The sequence below is a fragment of the Dysidea avara genome, chromosome 5, assembly GCF_963678975.1.
Source record: "Dysidea avara chromosome 5, odDysAvar1.4, whole genome shotgun sequence".
NCBI lineage: Eukaryota > Metazoa > Porifera > Demospongiae > Dictyoceratida > Dysideidae > Dysidea > Dysidea avara.
In genome coordinates, this window is record NC_089276.1 from 15,898,782 (window position 1) to 15,919,694 (window position 20,913).

The 20,913-nt window shown below is 38.4% G+C and overlaps 1 protein-coding gene across 1 annotated transcript in view; it reads left to right on the forward strand.

Moving 5' to 3' along the window:
• LOC136256062 (hemicentin-1-like) overlaps positions 1-18,521 on the forward strand; it is a 62,767-nt gene extending 44,246 nt beyond the window's left edge. The window contains exons 3-11 of the mRNA XM_066048984.1: positions 540-812; positions 8,383-8,688; positions 11,254-11,529; positions 11,578-11,868; positions 11,932-12,243; positions 12,291-12,581; positions 12,659-12,976; positions 17,839-18,111; positions 18,173-18,521. Coding sequence (XP_065905056.1) covers positions 540-812; positions 8,383-8,688; positions 11,254-11,529; positions 11,578-11,868; positions 11,932-12,243; positions 12,291-12,581; positions 12,659-12,976; positions 17,839-18,111; positions 18,173-18,336 — 2,504 coding nt within the window. The 3' untranslated portion in view covers positions 18,337-18,521. The remainder of the gene's footprint in view (positions 1-539; positions 813-8,382; positions 8,689-11,253; positions 11,530-11,577; positions 11,869-11,931; positions 12,244-12,290; positions 12,582-12,658; positions 12,977-17,838; positions 18,112-18,172) is intronic.
• Positions 18,522-20,913: the final 2,392 nt, after the last annotated feature.

A 20,913-nucleotide genomic window follows, 5' to 3' on the forward strand; every position in this document is an offset into this window, starting at 1 on the left:
CATGTGGGGTTCTTGCAGATCGGGTCACAATTTGGGAATTTTAAGGAATCAAAATATAAAGAAGGGAGGTCGCCTACACCTGAAGATATTCTTATAGTGGACGTTTAATCCCTAATTTCACTCATAGGTATAGACTAAGTTACTAGAAATTTAGAACAAAATCATATACCCATATATTATATTATGTGAAGATACGTGCTAAGCTAAGCGTAAGAAATTAGCTATAAAATTTAAACCCATGCGTGTACAGTACAGTGTCTTTCAATTATAGAAACTCATCGTTTGAAGGCTACCTTTTATGCTCATTAATTTTATTACTGCCATGTTGCCATAATGAAGAGTTAAAGGTGTGTTCATTTCAATGTACAGTATCTAGGCAGGAGAAGGCTAACCTTGTGACTTTAATGATATGCACTAAAATTAATCCAGCTATTGGCTGATTTTTTGAATTTCTTACTTGGTTATCTTCTAGCTACAGTTTAAAGCAGTTTTGTTATTTGGCTGCACTGTGAAACAATTCTGTGTTATTTCTCATATAGAATTATTTCCCTCCATATGCTTATCTTCAATGAGTAATGAAATAGTTTTGTCAACTAACAACTACAATCTATCACTAACTTGTGAGGCAGATGGGGCAACATCATATAATTGGGAGAGAAATGGCAGTAATATTCCACCTGGTGCCATTGGAGTGAACACAAGTACTCTCACTATCATTAACCTACAACCTGAAGATGCTGGTAACTACCGATGTGTGGCTAGCAGTGAAGACCCTTGTTTGTTGTCTAATTATACTTCAATAAAGTTTAATGGTAAGTCTATATGTAAAGTTGAAAAAGTCAATCATCTCACTATCTGTCTTTTTATGTAAATCTCATCAGTGTTAAAGCTAAAAGTAGTACTCATCATCTGGCTATATGCCGAGTTGGTTAAAAGAAGTTTGTAATCACATATTCAATTTACTAGTCAAACTACGTACCTTATGAGTCAAGGTTAAGAGAACTCAGACTTTATCCTCTTTATTGTCAATGGCAACGTGGGGATCTCATTGAAGCTTAGAAGCTATTACGCGGTTATTTTGATGTTGACTGGTCAAGGTACTTTATCCGTGCATCACACAAGAGAACACCGTATGAATGATAAATACAGTTCGTGGTACTCCCCGCCAGCAAAAGTTGTTTCTGCACCAATAATCTCTACTTTCAAAGCAAGTCTTGATAATTATTGGAATGACATAGGATATAGATATGAACAAAAGCTTAGTGCCTAAACTTTATTTTTGATCCAAACTTTATGTTTGTAATCTTTTTTGTATATCCATCCATTAATAATCACATTCTTTTGTCATCTGCAGTATTGGATGCAAAAGTGTTAAGAAAAATTTGCTAAAAATTTGCCTGTTACTATAATGTTCGGTCAATCTTTTTCATTGTGCAGAGGTTTTGTGGCTTACAATGTTGTTTAATATTATTGATACTTACCACCAGTCTTCAGTCGTATTAGAAGTAAAGCACTCATCATCTGACTATAAAAAAAGTTTAGGCTTTTATTGCAGTTTTGTGTACTTTCAGTCAGCATGTTGAAGATCATGGCACAAAACTTGAGCTGTATTCCATTTATTTATTATTTTTATTAAGACTTTACAGCACGAGTGCTGAAGATCTTTAAGACTCCTGGTCCTACAGCCTGTTTAAAGTTTTTACAGAAAGTATGTTTGAAAAGGTAGAAAAAGGAGAAAAAATCCATGACTGGACCTTGAACCTGCAGCCACCCGATTAATGCTCAGATGCTTACAGGAGTCTGCCAGGTGGTCAAGATGCCTTGTCCTCCTTAATTTCAAGCATTGTGAACCACAAGACTAACTGTTGAAATGTTGCACATCTGACTGACATGCTGCTTACACAATAGAACTACAGCCATAACATTCTTAGTGATTAAAGCACCTCCATGCGTGCAATATGTAAAAATAGCATGTGAGAGAGCCTAACATAGCATGAGGCAAAGCCAGTTACTATATTTAGTGTGAGACCATGCCCAATTGCTACTTTTTACATCGTTTGAGCATGGTGGTGATTTAACTAGTTTATTACACTAAACTCAAGGCTGCAAAGAGTGAAGGTGATTCTAAGGAGCACATTATATTTCCAACTGTCTATAGCATCCCCACTACTAGCCTTAACTGATTTCAGCTGCCTAGGGCAAAAGTAAGGGCCATCTCAGTCAAAGTCTTGGTTTTTGCTAAATAAAAAGTCAAAGATTAGTCTGCCTTAATTACAGGACGGCATCATGTTTAGTGAGCGTGACTGTATTCTTAGAGGGATGAGTGGAATTGTAGGAAAATAGGAACAGAAAATGGGAACAGGAATAACCAATGGACTATGCCTGATATAGAAGTCATCACGTCAATATACAAGTTGGATTTTGCAACACAATGTTTCTTTGCAGAATTGTCAGATCCTTCTGCTAAAACAATCAAAGTAGTCTACATAATAGAGTGCATTAAAATACTCTGATGGCCTAGGAATTGATCGACTATAGCTGACAACTAAGTCATCAACACTGAAAGTTAGCAACTCCATTTGAAACCATGAATGCTTCGAAAGTTAGGTATATGAAGGAGTACTGTATATACACAAAGTTTTCTGGTTACTGATAGTGCCTGACTTTGCCTGCTACTTTCACACTCTAAGCATGGCCGCCAAGAGGGAGGGGGTGGCAACTGGGGAATTTTGCCCCGGGCCCCATCAATAGCCCCTTTAAAACATGTTAGAAAGATCGATATACTCTAATAGAGCAGTCAGGTGTACTCTAATAGAACATGCATGTAAATATCCATATGTTAAGGAACTTCATTGGTGGAGTTTTTCAGACATTCTAGCATCATATACATGACCTTATACTGCTATAGCTTTGGTGTTCAATGTATAAAGATATAGAACTCCCAGAGTACAATATAAGGGAAAATTACTGCTCGGACAGAATGGCCAATCAAAAGTAAATTTAATTGGCCATTTCTGAAATTGCATGGCCATAAGATAGAGCTGTACTATCCTAGTGTGCGAAGCACACCCCGCAGTGTGAAGCACAAGCCTTCAAGGGGAGTTAGGGGGCATGCCACCCCAGGAAATTGTTGGAAAAGGGTCACTCTGAGATTGAATCTGAGACCATTTTCAGCTACTTATCACTGAACTTTATGCACATGCATTTTACAGAGAATTAATTGTGTTTATTAGTAATACATGTACAAAATTTGTATTGTTGCATACATATTTTACAAAAAAAGAAACTATGAATCAATGTATTGTACAGCCAGTTTGTAAATTTAGTTAGGCTAAATGTTTGGCTACAAGTGGTGTTGAGTCAACACAGATTGAATTATTATAATAACTATCCAACTAGCTATTTCTCTTGTAAATTGCAATAGATCAAAACTTACTCTCGAACCTGCTGTGTGCAGAACACTTTTATCACCTGCCTTTCTTTTCACTCTCTCCAGCCAGTGCTGCATCTCTACACATTTTCTAACCACGAAATGGCCATCTTGTACTTAATATCGTACCTCCACTTCGCAAATATTAAATACTTTCTTTTCTTCTCCTGGAAAGCACCACTTGTGTAGTCAGTGTAGTGATTGCTTCTTCATAACATCAACTGTAACCCACAATTGATAATTGGGATAAACACGAGGTGCAGTGCTCTAGCTTACGCATCCACATCGAGTCGCATGCTTCGACAGGATCAAGACTTCAGGCAGTGATTAAGTAGCTTCGGTAAGGAAAGGTAACGATACGATAATAATAATAATAACTATAATAATACATGTTATAAAGACTAACGATAAAGAATTATAGTTGTGAAAAATTTGATTGGCACAAATGGCCGACCAACGGCTACATTGATCGGTCAACAGCATCACTTGGTCGGAAAATGGCCGATGGCTGACCGTTATATTGTACTCTGAACTCCAGTATCACTTGGGAATGCAAAATGAACCCATGCTATGCGTGTTTATAATGTTTTGATTGTAAGTCATTCCATTTGTATCAGTGGATTCATGGTTCCTTTACCAGTGGGAATTACAGATGTCTATATGTGTCTCTCTATATGTCTTCTGCTGAGCTTTATCTAGTACTAGCTTCATCCCAGGGGCACTTATAATTATGCAATTATAATTAATGTACTTTATTTTTGCATTAAATGTAGCAATTTGCTGAGTTTTGATTCATTAAAATATTGAAAGTCTCTCAGCAGCTCCCAGACCCCTGCTTCTGGTAACTCAATACTGCTATTGGAAAACCCCTTCAAAAAGTTCCCTGTATATGTACAGAATGTACTAGGAGAGTGGCTATTATAGCTACCTAAAGCTGCATAATATGTTTCTGGGGGGCATGTCCCCAAACCCCCTAGATAGAGCATGCTGAGTATGTGTACAGAATGTTCAGACTTAAGCATGACCAATCCCGTGCATAAAATTAAAGCATGATATAGGGGCCCAACTTTAACTCTTTGCCTTGGGGGGGAGTAGGTTCCAAGGAGGCTTCCCCCTTACATGGAAACCCCCTTAAATTCTCTGGGCAGCCCTGACTCCAAGATGACTCCCATGCATTATGATCATGTTGCCCATAGTCTCCTCATTGGAGCCACCTCAGCTTGTAGTTGCCACATACCTTTCATCACCATGTGATTTTCATGCAGGTATATGTATAGGCACTGCCATAAACCTTAATGAGGTTTTAACTAGTTAATGGAGCGATAAAGCATGCATGTGTGTGTATTTTGACCTCATGAGGTTCCACCACAGCTGGAGGATAGAGTGGGCTGGTGTTTAGCGTTAATTGGAAATGTACATTGCACATGTGTTACAAAAAAAAAGGTGTGAGAATGCATCCCACCCACACCACCTCCACCATGTTTAGGGTAGGCTTTAATTTTAGAAGACAATATCAAAAGGGGGAACAGCTGGAATAGTTTCAACATAATAAATTATCCCTGGGAAGAAAAATATATATTAATGGGGGTGTGAAGAAAATAAAGCATGCACCACAGACAGTCCCAGTTGGGAAACTTAGGAAATCCAACATTTTTTTTCTTTCCATCTTGAGGTTAGCTCAGGCTGTGATAGTGCAGGGTTTTTATTAGGTGTATTGTGGCAGACAGAAATTCTTGTGGCTTTGGAGAATGTTAGAATCCCCAAGCCAAGCCTTCATAGTAAAACATCCTGTATACATTATGTAAGAAATAGTAAATTATTGGAAATAGATCTATTTGAGAATCAATAGAAAAATCCATGGAACCTTGCACACCTACCAAAACAACCACCATCTACGAACAGTGGCAACTAGTTCTCAACAGGGTAAGACCTGCTGGCTGGGTTGAACTAATAAGCAACACTGAATAGTTGAATCTTTTAAAATCAAGGGAGTAGCTAACTTTCAGTACCGCTGACTTAATACCTCACCTATAGTCCACCATTTCACATCCCTGAAGCCAGTGGTGGGATAGTTAACAAAACATTCATGACTACTTTATTACAGTATTTTAATGCAAATGACTGCTCTATTAGGGTGTTTTATTATTTTAGTAGAAGGCGTTGTAAAGAAACAATGTGCTGTAAAAACCAGTGTGTATATTGACATGATGATCTTTTTCAATTGGCTGTTCCCACTTTCAGTTCTTGTCCCATTTTCCAAGAATCAAGACACACGGTAGTGCGTCGTGCGGCCCAAGAAGCCAGCGCGCCACACCGTGAGTATATTTACAGGAAGAAAGTAAACACGATTTTCACACCTTTGTAGCTCCGTGATTCCTTATCCGATTGAAACCAAAGTTGCTACAAAAGTGCCAGCTAGGTAGGGGAGTCCATATTCCAAATTTAAAGAAAATCGCTCAAGCCATTTCCGAGATACAAGCAGCCAAAGTTAGGGTTTTTTTCTTCGTTTTTTCTTCTACTTCTTTTCGCACACTTTGCAAAATCCACCATAAAACACGAATGCGTGCTCCAATCAGGCTGAAATTTGGCACACGTAAAGGGCTCATTAAGGTGAATCTCAGTACCAAGTTTGGTAGGAATCCGATGCACATTCATGGAGTTATGACCGATTATTTGTGTACAATTTGGTCGAAGGTCTGTAACGCCCACAGGGTAAACCGCTTGAAGGAATGAGCTGCAAATTGCTATGTAGATGGAGTAACTATCGTAGGAGTGCCTTTTTGTGGTTTGAAAGGAATCCAGTTAAAGGCCATCGAGATATGACACAAAACCCAACCTGTGTCAAAATTACGCGATCGATTTTTATGAATAAAAAACTATTAGTTTTCACGCCTACGAGGCAAACCGCTTAGAGCAATGAGCTGAAAATCGGTGTGTAGCTGGAATAATTATCATAGAAAGTCCTTGCAGTAGTACAGAAGAATCGGATTACAAACCACTGAGTTATGATTCCAAAGCCAATTACGTGTAGCATATGCAAGATCAAGATACTCTAATAGAACAGTCACCCTAATAGAGCATTCAGCTACGTTTATACTTTACTCCATTATAGAATTATATTACATTGCAAGTTATTCTGTAGGGAGTTCAGCTACAAACAAGTCACCCTGTAGTCAGATCAGCTAGAAGAAGGTACCTAATAGAGAGTTCAGCTACAAAGAAACCATCATGTAGAGAGTTCAGCTGCAAACAAATCACCCTGTAGAGAATTCAGCTACAAACAAATTGCCCTGTAGAGAGATCAGCTAGAAGAAGTTACCTTGTAGAGAGTTCAGTCACAAAGAAACCATCGTGTAGAGAGTTCAGCTGCAAACAAATCTCCCAGTAGGAAGTTCCACTATGAACAGATCACCCTGTAGAGAGTTCAGTTAGAAACAAGTCATCCTGTAGAGAGATCAGCTAGAATAAGTCACCTTGTAGAGAGTTCAGCTACAAAGAAACCACCATGTAAGAGAGTTCAGCTGAAAACAAATCACCTGTAAAGAGTTCAGCTAGAAAAAAGTCACCCTGTAGAGAGATCAGCTAGAAACAAGTCACCCTGTAGAGAGTTCAGCTAGAAGAATTACATTGTAGAGAGTTCAGCTACAAAGAAACTACCATGTAGAGAGTTCAGCTGCAAACAAATCGCCCTGTAGAGAATTCAGCTACAAACAAATCACCCTGTAGAAAGATCAGCTAGAAGAAGTTACCTTGTAGAGAGTTCAGCTACGTACAAACAAGTCATCCGGTAGAGAGATCAGCAAGAAGGATCACCTTGTAGAGAGTTCAGCTACAAAGAAACCACCCTGCTTCATCTTTTCGTCTTCCTGTGGTAAATAAAAAATGATAGGTTAAAAAGCCCTAAAGCCGACCATAGACCGGCTTTGGGGTATACAAATACAAAAAGAAGTGAAATTTAATCCAAAACAGCCAAGCTGTAAAAAAAGAGTGCGGCCCTGAGAAAGGCTATGGTGAAGAAAAAAGTGAAATCCAAGGTGGCGGCCAAGAAATGGCTGTGATGGTAGGTTAATGGTAAAAATTTTAATAACAATAATTCAGGTGAATTTGGTGCCGCTTGGTCTTGGCACAAAATTCACCTGAATTGTCATTATTAAAATTTTTACCATTAACCTACCATCACAGCCATTTCTTGGCTGCCACCTTGGAATTCACATCTTTTTTTCACCATAGCATTTCTCAGGGCCGCACTCTTTTTTTACAGCTTGGCTGTTTTGGATTAGATTCTATTTACCCTTCTTATAGTGTATTAGGGGCTGACCAGTTATGTGTGGCAAGGTGCTTGTGACAATGCCATGAGATGCGATTCAAAGCTTATTGTGTTTGAGACTTTGTTTCACCTGGCTTTAAAATTTGTACAGGGCTTATCTTGTAGTGTTGATCAATGCCATTCTCATGTTGTCTTCCTAAACACTGGCTAAGAAATAGCTTTCAGGTTACTTTAATTCACCCACTGGTGTTTACTTCACAGTGTTGGGTAATTGTTGATTGGCTTTATAAACATTGCATTGTTCTGGTGAAAAGAATGTGTTTGTGTTTGGAAAATTTGTTTACTGTTATAGCTTTCACGTTAATTTGCCTACTAGTGTGTATCTTACAGTGTTGTGCTAAATTGTACATTTGTGGTAAAATTGCAGTATATATACCAGCTAAAGCACCTTGGCAGCAAAACAATAGAGCCAGAGGACATGGTCAGACAGAAGTTGTCTTGAGATTCATACAGATGTGGCTTTGCCCCATGCTGTATTAGTCTCTTGACTCCGTACACACACATGGCAGTGCTTTGATTACAGGTATAATACACAGTAACAAAATATGATCTTTTGTGATATGATGTAATATTAATGTTCTGTATATTATTGTAAAAGTGTTATCAATGCTGGTGTGTTTACTAGTGTCAGTTCCTCCTCCCTACATCATCACTCAACCTACTGATACAAGTGCAGCTGCTCCGTTTAGCGGAGTGTTCACGTGTTCTGCTGGAGGACATGGCCTCCTGGATATCAAATGGTATAGGAGTAATGTTCTGTATGAAGTGTTACCCAGGAAATCAGTAGTCAGACAGATATCCTCACCAGAAATCACTACTAGTACTCTTGTTATTCCCAATGTGACTAATAATGATGTAGGTAGTTATTACTGTGTAGTGTGGGCTGGCAGGCAAGCAGCAGTATCAGAAAAAGTGAAACTTGATATAGCAAGTATGTTATTATACTGTATGTACACTGATACTATTAGTACTGTGTGTCTGTAGGGACGTACGTATGTTATACATGCATGCCATATACATTTCTGAAACCAATTGAAAATTTAACTGCACTAGTTATCTAGCTTCCTTCCAGGTCTTTTATTGTGCAACATATACTCACATTCTGTATACATGATTGGCTTGGCTGTGATGGGTCTGGTATCTGTATACATATGGGAAGAATAGGCATGAAACTTTTTTTTTAAAGATGCGGCATTGTTTTAACTAAAGCCTACTGTGCATGGATTATACTGTATGTAAACAGACTTGCAAAAAGATGTCTCAAAAATCAAATGTGTTTTATATCACGAAAACACAAACATTATTTTAATGATTCCACTGCTATCTTCCTGTTACTCTGTTGGGTCCACTTTCTGTGCCTATGTTTCTCGAGCTTTGTGGATCCATAGTAGATGATCTGACACCCCAATACCACTCTGGCTTTGTTGGAACAGTTCTTTTGAACTCAGCCAAGCAGAGCTAGCACTAGTTGGAGATGCTTTTTGGGACTGTAGCAAGTGCCCTCAGTGGATGGAAAATCTCTTTTGGCCTCAAGCTGGGCCTGGCAACTTCACTTAGCACTTACTGCCACCCCACGTCTTGCTCCTACACGTTTCCTACCCCCAGTACTATCTACATAATGTAACACTCTGACACCTCAGATCAAAGGAATTCCAGAGGATACATTTGCCATGTATACCTCTTTACAGGGAGATGTCTACATGTACACTGTTATACATTGAAATGTATCCCAGGAAAGTGGTTGCACTTCTAAAAGAGCAAGCCACTTTAATCAAAGCAAACATGGATAAAGTAGTGGTACCGCCCTCTGTTTGTTTTATACAAGCTCAGACCGTAATCGATTGTGGGAATAAATGATTGCTCACATGATAATTACCATAAATTGAAGTGTTGCCACAAGAAACACTCGTTTCGGTATCCTTGCCACTCTACAAGTTGGGAAATGTTACTTAAAGGTAAGCTAGTCTTGCAGTGCATTCACAAGCGTTTCAGCACGATTTTGAGTGTGGACATCCCCACATTACAGATGGCTGAGTTAACCACTCTATAATGAAGTTTACCCCTTTAGGTCTTTAGTATACATTGTGATTAGTCTTTAAACAATGCAAAAGCATTAAAAGACTTGTAAATTCCCTGAAATTTGCCCTACTCGACTTTTCCATGATATCTGTAGGACTCGTCAGTTTATTATAACAATCATAGCTACAACGTTACTTACTGCCTAACCATAATCAAATCTTTCAGGCATGCATATATCCAGTGGTTAAACTCGTATTGTTATCAAGGCTATCAGCCTGAATGAAAGTGTTACGTACATATTAGTTGTAACATGGGCACTCGTGATTTGCCTATATATATGCCCACAGCCCTCGGGCTTTGGGCATACATATCAGGCAAATCACTCATGCCCATGTTACAACTATAAATTGTACAATGTGTGGGAAAGGTATCTTTCAACAAATTTTGTCACTTCTGGGCTTGTAATCCATTTTATCATACTATTAAATGTACCCACTATCCTTCATCCTTATGTTATGTATACGCTATTAATTATACTGCAGCACAATAATCATGATCAGCAACACTGTAATAATGTAATTCAACAGTTTCTTTCTTGGACTATTGCAATGATTCATTTGTGGTCACAATTGGCAGAAAGTAATTTGTGGAAAGCACACTAAAGCACGGTTAAAATGTATGACAATTCTGATAAAACTAAAGTACAACGTTTTAACTAATGATTTTAATTACTACTCTTTCTCAAAACTACGTACATTTATCAGTTTTGAATGAGAAACATTTTTCTGCACACATGTAACTTTGTCAATATTTTGTGTCTGTTTCATAGTGAATAGAATGAATAATAAAAACTAGGCTTGAGTACATTATGCTTTTTAAATTACCTATTATTCTTTCTGGCAATTCTTTTTTTATTCACCTATTATTCCCAAAATTATTCCCAAATTTTCCTGGAGTAATTCCTGGAATTGTAAACGTCAAATGGATATTCTTCTGCAGCTGAAAATATAACCACTTGCAAGCATAAAAACTATGCTCAAAGATCAAGATACTCTGATAGAGCAGTCACAACTAAACTTGTCTGACTGTTCTATTAGGGTAAATGACTGCTCTATTAGAGTATCTCGATCTTTTTGCCCGATTTTGTGCTAGCAATGATTGTGGATGTTCCTTTACGAATTTTTCTGTGATACTACATGAAAAATTTGTGAATTCTAATTAATTATTCTGGAAGATCACCCTATTATTCCAGAATTATTCCTGATTCTTTTTACCACCGATTATTCCAAAAATTATTCCAGCATAATGTACGCATGCCTAATAAAAACCTGTTGCACACACACACACACACTACTTTGAAGAACTGAAATGAACATATTTTTCATTGCCCAGCACTCACATTTGTATGTAGTCGCATTTTACATGTACTCTAATTCATCTCATACAGTACCTTATGGGCTTTAAAATGTATATACAGGTCCACCCATTCGACCAGAAGTGGTGGTTTCTACTTCACTAGTACACCTCAGTGTTAATGATTTTAAATTGTCTATGGCATGTGTACCAAACAACAATGGTTTTAACTATAAGTGGGAGAAGAAAGAGGATGATCTCCTTGCAAGAGTAAAAGAAGTCACTTCTCCAAACTTAGTCCTTAATAATCTTCAACCCAAGGACTCAGGTGAATATCGATGCATAGTGAGCAATTCAACTGGGAAAATTATGTCCAAATACAAGCAAATAAAAGTAACAGGTATGATGCTGATATATAATTTTATTAGAATCATTTTTATATGAACAGTATCTCCACCTGATGTTATATTGCATCCAAGTTCTGTAACAGTTAGTGCCACCGGTAAAGCTATGTTTCAATGTATGGTCAAGGGATATGGAAATATAATGGTTGAGTGGAGGAAATTAGATTCTCATCTACCAATAACAGCTACAATTAACAATATTAAATCATTAAACAAAGTAACAAGTACACTGGAGATCAAGGAAAGTATTGGGTATTACAAGGGAAGCTACTACTGCACTGCAAACAATGGTGCTGGAGTTGTAAATTCAACAGTAGCATTTTTAAATGTATCGGGTAAGTGCATACATTTACGGACTACGTACGTAGTTTATATTGCTATGTTCACTTTTTATGTAGTACGGTGTGCAGAAATTATCAGACCACCTGTATTCAATGAAGTATTGCCTGGAGGAACTGCTATATTTCCTTGTTTAGCTTGGAGCTATAGTGGACTAGTATATGATTGGCAAAAGAATGACACTTTACAGTTGCCTTCAAATACAGAACAGTCATTTAAGAGATGGTCATCTAATGAAGATATTGGTTACACTACTTACGTGTATCAGTTAACAGTGTATAATGTAGAGATATCAAATGAAGGATCCTACTGCTGTTTAGCTATTAATGAATGTGGAGTCACTAGAAGTTGTGCATGGCTTGACGTCAAGAGTAAGTTGTGATCTATCCATTTGAAACTGAGTGTAATTGTTGTATAGCTCTTCCACATATAGTCAAGCAACCATTATCTGTTTCCGTCAAAGTTAGCAACAACAGCAAAGGTGTATTGGAATGTCTGGCTACTGGAATGGGTCCTATTCAGTACAAATGGGAGAAGTACCAGTCATCTAGAAATAGTTGGATAAGACCTTCCAACAGAGCTGTGAATATTGCATCACCTAAACTGATATTTAAAGTGATCACAGAAGAAGATGAAGGTGTCTATCATTGTATTACTACCAATCATGATGGTTGTGTAGTGTCCAACAGTGCTACCATTACTGTATATGGTTAGTATAACTGTATTGCTACAGTTATTTTGCATAGCATTTCTAAATACATTGTTGTTGTATACATACTCATATAGGCCCTCCTGTCATCAACTTCATCACCAGTAAATCAGTTGCTCTTGAAGGAAACAAGGCTACCCTGATTTGTAATGCAACCAATGATGTTGATGCCACTACTTCTATACATATTGATTGGTATAACTCTGATGGTGCAAAAATCAAATCAGAAGACAAACATATACTAGTTTACAATGTAACTGATCCGGTTACTGGTCAGGTACAATCAGTGTTATTGTTTGATCCAGTTAACCACACTGATAGTGGAGAATACACTTGTCATGCTTTTAATGATAATGATTGCTACACTGAGGATAAAACTAACCTCACTGTTGAATGTAAGAAACTATTATAAATACACTGTAGCTACATTGTAGTCTATCCATGTGGAAAAACAAAGTGTACTTATCAGGGGCGGATCCTGGGTGGGGGTGCAACCAGTTGGTAGGATAGAGTAGGGGGTCTGGGGGCCCCCCAAAGGCTAAAACTATTTCATATGTTTCAGGACTAAAAGATTTGGTATAGAGTACAGTAGTTTTATGAATAGACGTCTAAAACATACTGTTTTTAAAGTGGACTAAGTGACAGTCATGAGTATAGTTCAGCTAGCTATAAATGAGCTAAAATAATGACATACAAAGGACTATGTGCATTTCATTTGCAAAATACTCTTAGCAGGCCCATGCATATGATAGTGCTGCAGATGCTAGGTTTCATACTTGGCAACTGTAAAGGATTCTCAATAGTGTTATGTGTGATGACTGTTCTATTAGAGTATTTGACTGGCTGACTGCTGTATTAGAGTATTATATTTTGGTGGTGATTGGAGGGGGGAGTGGGTTTGCTACTGTTTATGTATAGTATAGCTACAGTGTGTAAAGTATTAGTACAAATTCCTTCACTGTAAAATTTTCCAGAGAAAATAATAAACACCTTAACAGCTTTAATGATCAGTACCACACTATACTATTACCACACTACTACTATTACTACTACTACTACTACTACTTTTCATTAAAAGAATTACATATACACACAATTGTACAGAGAAAGAACAGAATCATGTACAAGTACATAAGATAATGTTCATTAAATCACATTTGTACACCGTAAGACATGAACAGTTCCAATTATGGCTGCCTTTTGAATGGTACAAAATAAATTGTTAGAAAAGTCTGGGATACGACGAAGGTGAGTAATACAGTTAGAAGATACAACAACTGTACATCCAACCACCACAGGGATAATTATCACCGGCATTCTGTACATCAAGTGATAATCATGTGCCAATGATTGATACTTCTGTAACTTTTCTTGTTCCTTAGAGGGCACATTTACATCAGCTGGACAAGAAACTTCAATGAAGTAGATCTTCTTAAGGTCATAGTCAAATAAAACAATATCTGGGCGATTACTCAGGTGGTGACTGGCAGACTGTAAGCTAAAATCCCACAGGATCTTCACTGCCGATGATTCAACCACAGCAGGGGGTCTATGAGTGAACCAACATGAGGAACCAGGTAAAAATCCATGCAGCCTCATCAAATGCCAATGCACCATTCCAGCTACTAAGTTATGACGATATATATAAATAAGCAGTGGCAGCCAATGATGGACAAGCTGCCAACAAATGAACAACAGATTCTTCATGCTCTCCACACAATCTACACATTATAGAAGGAATGCTCATCTTCATAATCTTAACCTGAAGAACTCTGGTGGTGATGGCCCGATTCTGAATGGCAAGTATTGTAGATTCCGACTCTGAGTGAACATGGCTTTTCAGCCAGCACACACTTCTAGTCTTGTCAATTGAATTCTTGTTTAAAAGTGCATAATACTGACCATGAAGAGGTTTGTCGATGATAGAGGACATTAGCCGGCTAAACTGACAGTCACGAATCAAAGACTTCAGTGAAGAGAACAAGATGTTTTGGAGGTCTGATGTAACAGATAGAGATGTACAGTATTCCCTGGCCCTGAACAACACAGAACTCCGCCTTGGCAAATCACTGTCAATCTCACAGCACAATAAGACCAGAGGGTCAGAAGAAACAGAGAGGTGATGAGCAAGTGAGACTAACTTTCTGTTATACAAGTTCTCAATGTTCACCAACCCAACACCTCCAGCAGAGTGAGGCAAATAAATACGCTCAATAGCACTACGAGGGTGATGATTGTTAGTGGCTGATAGTATCCTCCTTGTGCTAACATCAAATTGCTGGATCTCTTCCTTAGTCCAGGGAACAATTCCAAAGCCAAAGGACAAGAGTGGAACACAAAATGAGTTTGTAGCTCTTGTCTTACGAGGTCCACTGAGCAATGAGCACCATACTAGCTTCAATCGATGGTTATATAAATTTGTAAGCATCTCCTTACTCTTGACACAATCTAGTCCATCAGATTCATAAAAACCCAGGTACTTGTATGACTCACCAACACCCAATACACATATAGAGCAAGCGTCTGATAGGGGAACATCATCAAATGAAACCACCTTTCCCCTCACTACAGAGGACTTTGCACACTTGTCAAGCCCAAAGGTGAGACAAACATCATTGGAAAACATATAAACAGTGTGAAGTAGCCTTTCAAGCTGGATATCCGATTTTGCAAACAATTTAATGTCATCCATATACAACAAATGATTTACTTTTCTCGTAGTGGTGGCCTGATACCCACTCAAGGAATCCAACAGCATACTCAATGGTGTAAGAGTAAGACAAAACAGTAGAGGACTAAGTGTGTCTCCCTGGAAAATACCGCGCTTAATAGAGACTGCTGCCAGCATCACTGGGTCACAAGTAGGCATCCGAAGGTACAAAGTAGTACTTCATAGTGAGAGCAATTGTTCAATACACTGTACTATGGTGGTGTCAAATCGAAATAATTTTAAACAACAAACAATCCAGTTATGGGGTACAGAATCATAGGCCTTTTTATAGTCAAGCCATGCAACAGAAAGTGATCGATTCTTAGACTTGACCTGCTTCCAAATATGACTATACAACAACAAATGATCTGTGCATCCAAGCTCTCCTCTAGCACACCCCTTCTGTGCTGGATGTAAAACATTATTAACAATGCAGTGCCTTAGCACTACTTCACTAATATATCCTGTCCACAGCTTGTACAAAATGTTCAGACAGGTTATTGGCTGAAAATTCTTTGGCTGTTCTGTATCAGAAGCTTTGGGAATTAAAATAGTTTTGCCCTTCGGAAACCATGATGGTATAAGAGACCCATCCTTCAACATGTTGTTAAAATGGAAGACAATCACTGACCTCAAAGCTGTGAATCGTTTAATCCAAAAGCCCTGAACGCCATCAGGACCTGGAGCAGCCCAGTTGCGTAACCTAGACACACAACCATTAAAACAAGCCTCATCAATGACAGACTGCTCCACAATAAATGACTTATCTGCAATCTTGCCCTCAAGGTCACTGAGCCAAGAGGTATCCAAGTTTGCTTTTGCTGGATTCTCAAAAATGTTTTTCCAGAAAGATACTACTACTACTACTACTACTACTACTACTACGGATTTGATAAAATTTAACATGCACCATTGTACAGACAATAATGGTGAAACAAGCAAAGCCTAAGTTACACCACACGTAAATTGATATTATTAAGAACATTAACTGTTCCCAATATGGCTGCCTTTTGTAAGTTAGCAAAAGTTAATTGGGTAAAGGCTGGAATCTTCTCCAAATGTCTCTTCTGGTTATTTGAAACCACTCCAGACACTCCAAACACAACAGGAATAATCACTGCCGGCTGACAGTAAGTTCTTGACATCTCTCCAGCTAATCTTTGATATTTTGTGATCTTCTCATTTTCTTTATCCAGTACATTAATGTCAGCCGGGCAAGAGACCTCTATTGATAAAATCTTCTCTGGAGTCTCCTTCAAAAACACTACCAGGTCTGGACAATTGCTCGGGATGTGGGACACGGTGATGATTTCAAAGTCCCACAACATCTTGATGCTGGCATTCTCAACCACTGGCAATGGTTGGTGAGAGACCTACTACTACTACTACTGCTACTACTACTGCTACTGCTACTGCTACTACTACTACTACTACTACACTATTTAATGATCAGTACATGCCAAACAGCTTTAATGAAGATTATAGAACTTTGCATGGGCGAGATCAAAGGAAAAAGTGTACTTTAAATTTCATAAAGTACACTCTCAGCCAGCCAACTGCTTCATCGACCACAATGAGTGCTTTATTGCACTGCAATAAAGCACTCTTTGTGGGCAATAAAGCACAGTTGCCCACGTGCCTTAGTGTAGGCTAATAGCCTACGGGGCTCGCGCCAGTACGGATAATCACCCAAGCCGGTGAAGGCTGATAGCCTCGCCGCGCTGAGTGATCAATCACCCCAGCCAACACGAGTTCCACCACTGGATTGCTTTTGTAGACATACCTAAATGCTTCGATGGTGGGTGGGAGAAGGTAACGTTGCTGTTACGTTTGTTAATGTAAACGGACAAGTCCTGGAGATATCACGGAAATACTTCACCATGTGACTCACAATAGAATCGATTGTGGGTTGCGAGCAAAATCTGCCAAAGGACGCAATGAATGTCTACTATGCCAAACTATGGTGAAATACACGCGAGTTACTTTGTTAAACTAGTTTGTGTGTGTTCAGGCTGCTAATAGTTCGTGCAACGCTTGTTAATTACGAGTCCTAGTGTATGGTGAAGCTACACGACTAGAAAGTTCCATAAATCATTTAAAGCATAGCCTTGCTTGTGCTATATGAAAAATAAAGTACTCGGCGCTTGGCCTCGATGCTAATGAGGCGAATACTTAATGTTTAAATTTGTCAACATTTCCTGTCAAATTTATGGGACTTGCACTGCAACAGCATAAGTTTTGATAACATGATTTTTGTAAATAATTGACTGTAGTATCTACGTACATGTCTGGTTTTTGTGGCTACACAGTTCAAGCTGTTAATATCATTAATCAGTGGCCATTGGTATCAAGTTTTCTGTGTGCATTTTAACAAAAGTGATATGTATGATGTGTATAAAGGGTGCTGTACTTTTTTCATAATAAGTTTTGGTATGGATCACTTTCTCACAAACCTTTTTATGTTGTCACTGTTGCAGTAGCTTTCATTGCCATGTTAAGCTAGCTACATGTTTTAATATGATTACAATGCTTTGTACTGTTTTCTAGATGCACCAATAATCACTATCACTCCATGGTCTCCATATACAGCCAGTGTTGGGCAGCAGGTGACAATCGTATGCAAGGCTGAAGGACTACCCATCCCTAATGTACAGTGGTATAAAAATTATAAAGCTGTTAAAAAAGTTGCAAACATTCCATTGCAAGCATTGAATGTCCCAACTGCTACACCACATGCTACAGTATACACTTGTGTATCCACAAACAATGCTGGTGGTGTGATGCGCACTACCAAGGCAAATATTTCTGTTACTATCCAAGGTATTTATAGTGTGAGATTACATGCAAATGTTATATATAGCTTTTATTATCTTTATCGCAGCAATCTGCCCTCCATTGAAAAACCCAATCAATGGTCATGTAAGCCTTCAAGGTGGTGGACAGTTTGCTGTTTTCTCCTGCAATCTTGGTTATAGTCTGAATGGTCCACTCATTTTGTGGTGTAGTGGAGGAAAGTGGAATCCTTCTCCACCAGCTTGTGTTTAATCACACCTACATGTGTGTGGTCAGAGACTGAAACAACTTTACTTGTGTGACACTCAAAATGTTTAGTATTGTGTAGCTAGCTATATATCATAAGGTATACACATTAGCGTGTATGATAGCTCTAGATGTATGCATTTAATATTATGTGTCAACTGCTTCTTTCAATAATTAATGCAACATTTAATTTTCACGTACTTTATTTACTAATCTTTTTACTGTATGTTGTTATTAGCCAGTTGGTTTTTGTTAGCTGAGTACTATATTGTTGATACTCTTGACTGGAGCTTGTTACTTCTGTAATATAATTATCTAATCAAAAACAGCCAAGCTGTAAAAAAAGGTGCGGCCCCCAAAAAGGCCATGGTGAAAAAAGATGTGAAATCCAAGGTGGCGGCCAAGAAATGGCTGTGATGGTAGGTTAATGGTTACATTTTAATAACAACAATTCAGGTGAATTTGGTGCCAAGACCAAGCGGCACAAAATTCACCTGAATTGTCGTTATTAAAATGTAACCATTAACCTACCATCACAGCCATTTCTTGGCCGCCACCTTGGATTTCACATCTTTTTTCACCATGGCCTTTTTGGGGGCCGCACCTTTTTTTACAGCTTGGCTGTTTTTGATTAGATATCACTTCTTTTTGTATTTGTATACTGCAAAGCCGGCCTATGGCTGGCTTTGGGGCTTTTTTAACCCAGGTGTTTTTTTCTTTACTACAGTAAGAAGAAAAGAACTTAAAGAAGAATTTTAGTACTTCAATTATTTTTGATTTTATTAGTAATTATACAAATTATATACATATATTTATTACATGCCCATTATGCCCCAAAAGATATTTTTTTTGCAGCTGATCTCTCTACTGGGTGACTTGAAATGTAGCTGAACTATATACAGGATGGTTTCTTTGTAGCTGAACTCTCTACAAGGTAACCTCTTCTAGCTGGTCTCTCTACAGGGTATTTTGTTTTTAGCTGAACTCTCTACAGGTGATTTGTTTGCAGCTAAACTCTCTACATGGTGGTGTCTTTGTAGCCGAACTCTCTACATGATGGTTTCTTTGTAGCTGAACTCTCTATAAGGTGACTTCGTCAGCTGAACTCTCTACAGGGTGATTTTTTTGTAGCTGAACTCTCTGCAGGGTGATTTGTTTGCAGCTGAACTGTCTACATGATAGTTTCTTTGTACCTGAACTCTCTACAAGGTGACTTCGTCCAGCTGATCTCTCTACGGGGTGATTTGTTTCTAGCTGAACTCTCTACAGGTGATTTGTTTGCAGCTAAACTCTCTACATGGTGGTTTCTTTGTAGCTGAACTCCCTACATGATGGTTTCTTTGTATATAGCTGAACTCTCTACAAGGTAACTTCTTCTCTACAGGGTGATTTGTTGTAGCTGAACTCTCTATAAGGTGACTTCGTCTAGCTGAACTCTCTACAGGGTGATTTTTTGTAGCTGAACTCTCTGCAGGGTGATTTGTTTGCAGCTGAACTGTCTACATGATGGTTTCTTTGTAGCTGAACTCTCTACAAGGTGACTTCGTCCAGCTGATCTCTCTACGGGGTGATTTGTTTCTAGCTGAACTCTCTACAGGTGATTTGTTTGCAGCTAAACTCTCTACATGGTGGTTTCTTTGTAGCTGAACTCTCTACATGGCAGTTTCTTTGTAGCTGAACTCTCTACAGAGTGATTTGTTTGCAGCTGAACTCTCTACATGATGGTTTCTTTGTAACTGAACACTCTACAAGGTGACTTCTTCTAGCTGATCTTTCTACAGGGTGAATTGTTGTAGCTGAACTATCTACAAGGTGACTTCTTCTAGCTGATCTCTATACAGGGTGATTTGTTTGTAGTTGAATTCTGTACAGGTGGTTTCTTTGTAGCTGAACTCTGTACATGATAGTTTCTTTGTAGCTGAACTCTTTACAAGGTGACTTCTTCTAGCTGAACTCTCTACGGGGTAATTTCTTTGTAGCTGAACTCTCTATATGATGGTTTCTTTGTAACTGAACTCTCTACAAGGTAACTTCTTCTAGCTGATCTTTCTACTGGGTGATTTGTTTGCAGCTGAACTCTCTACATGGTGGTTTCTTTGTTGCTGAACTCTCTACAAGGTGAATTCTTCTACCTGATCTCTCTAAAGGGTAATTTGTTTGTAACTGAACTCTGTACAAGTGCGTTTTTGTGGGTGATCTCACTGCAAGTTGATTTGTTTGTAGCTGAACTCACTAAAGGGTGATTTTGCTTGTAGCTGAACTCCTTGCATTGTATCTAGTTTCTAGCTGATCTCTCTACAGGGTGATTTGTTTGTAGCTGATCTCTCTACAAGTTGATTTGTGTGTAGCTGATCTCTCTGCAGGTTGATTAATTTGCAGCCGATCTCTACAAGGTATTTTGTTTGTAGCTGAACTGTCTATAAAGTGATTTATTTGTAGCTGATCTCTCTGCAGGTTGATTTGTTTTAGCTGAACTCTCTACAGGGTGATTTACTTGTAGCTGAACTCCTTACATTGTGTCTAGTTTCTAGCTGATCTCTCTACAGGATGATTTGTTTGTAGCTGATCTCTCTACAAGTTGAT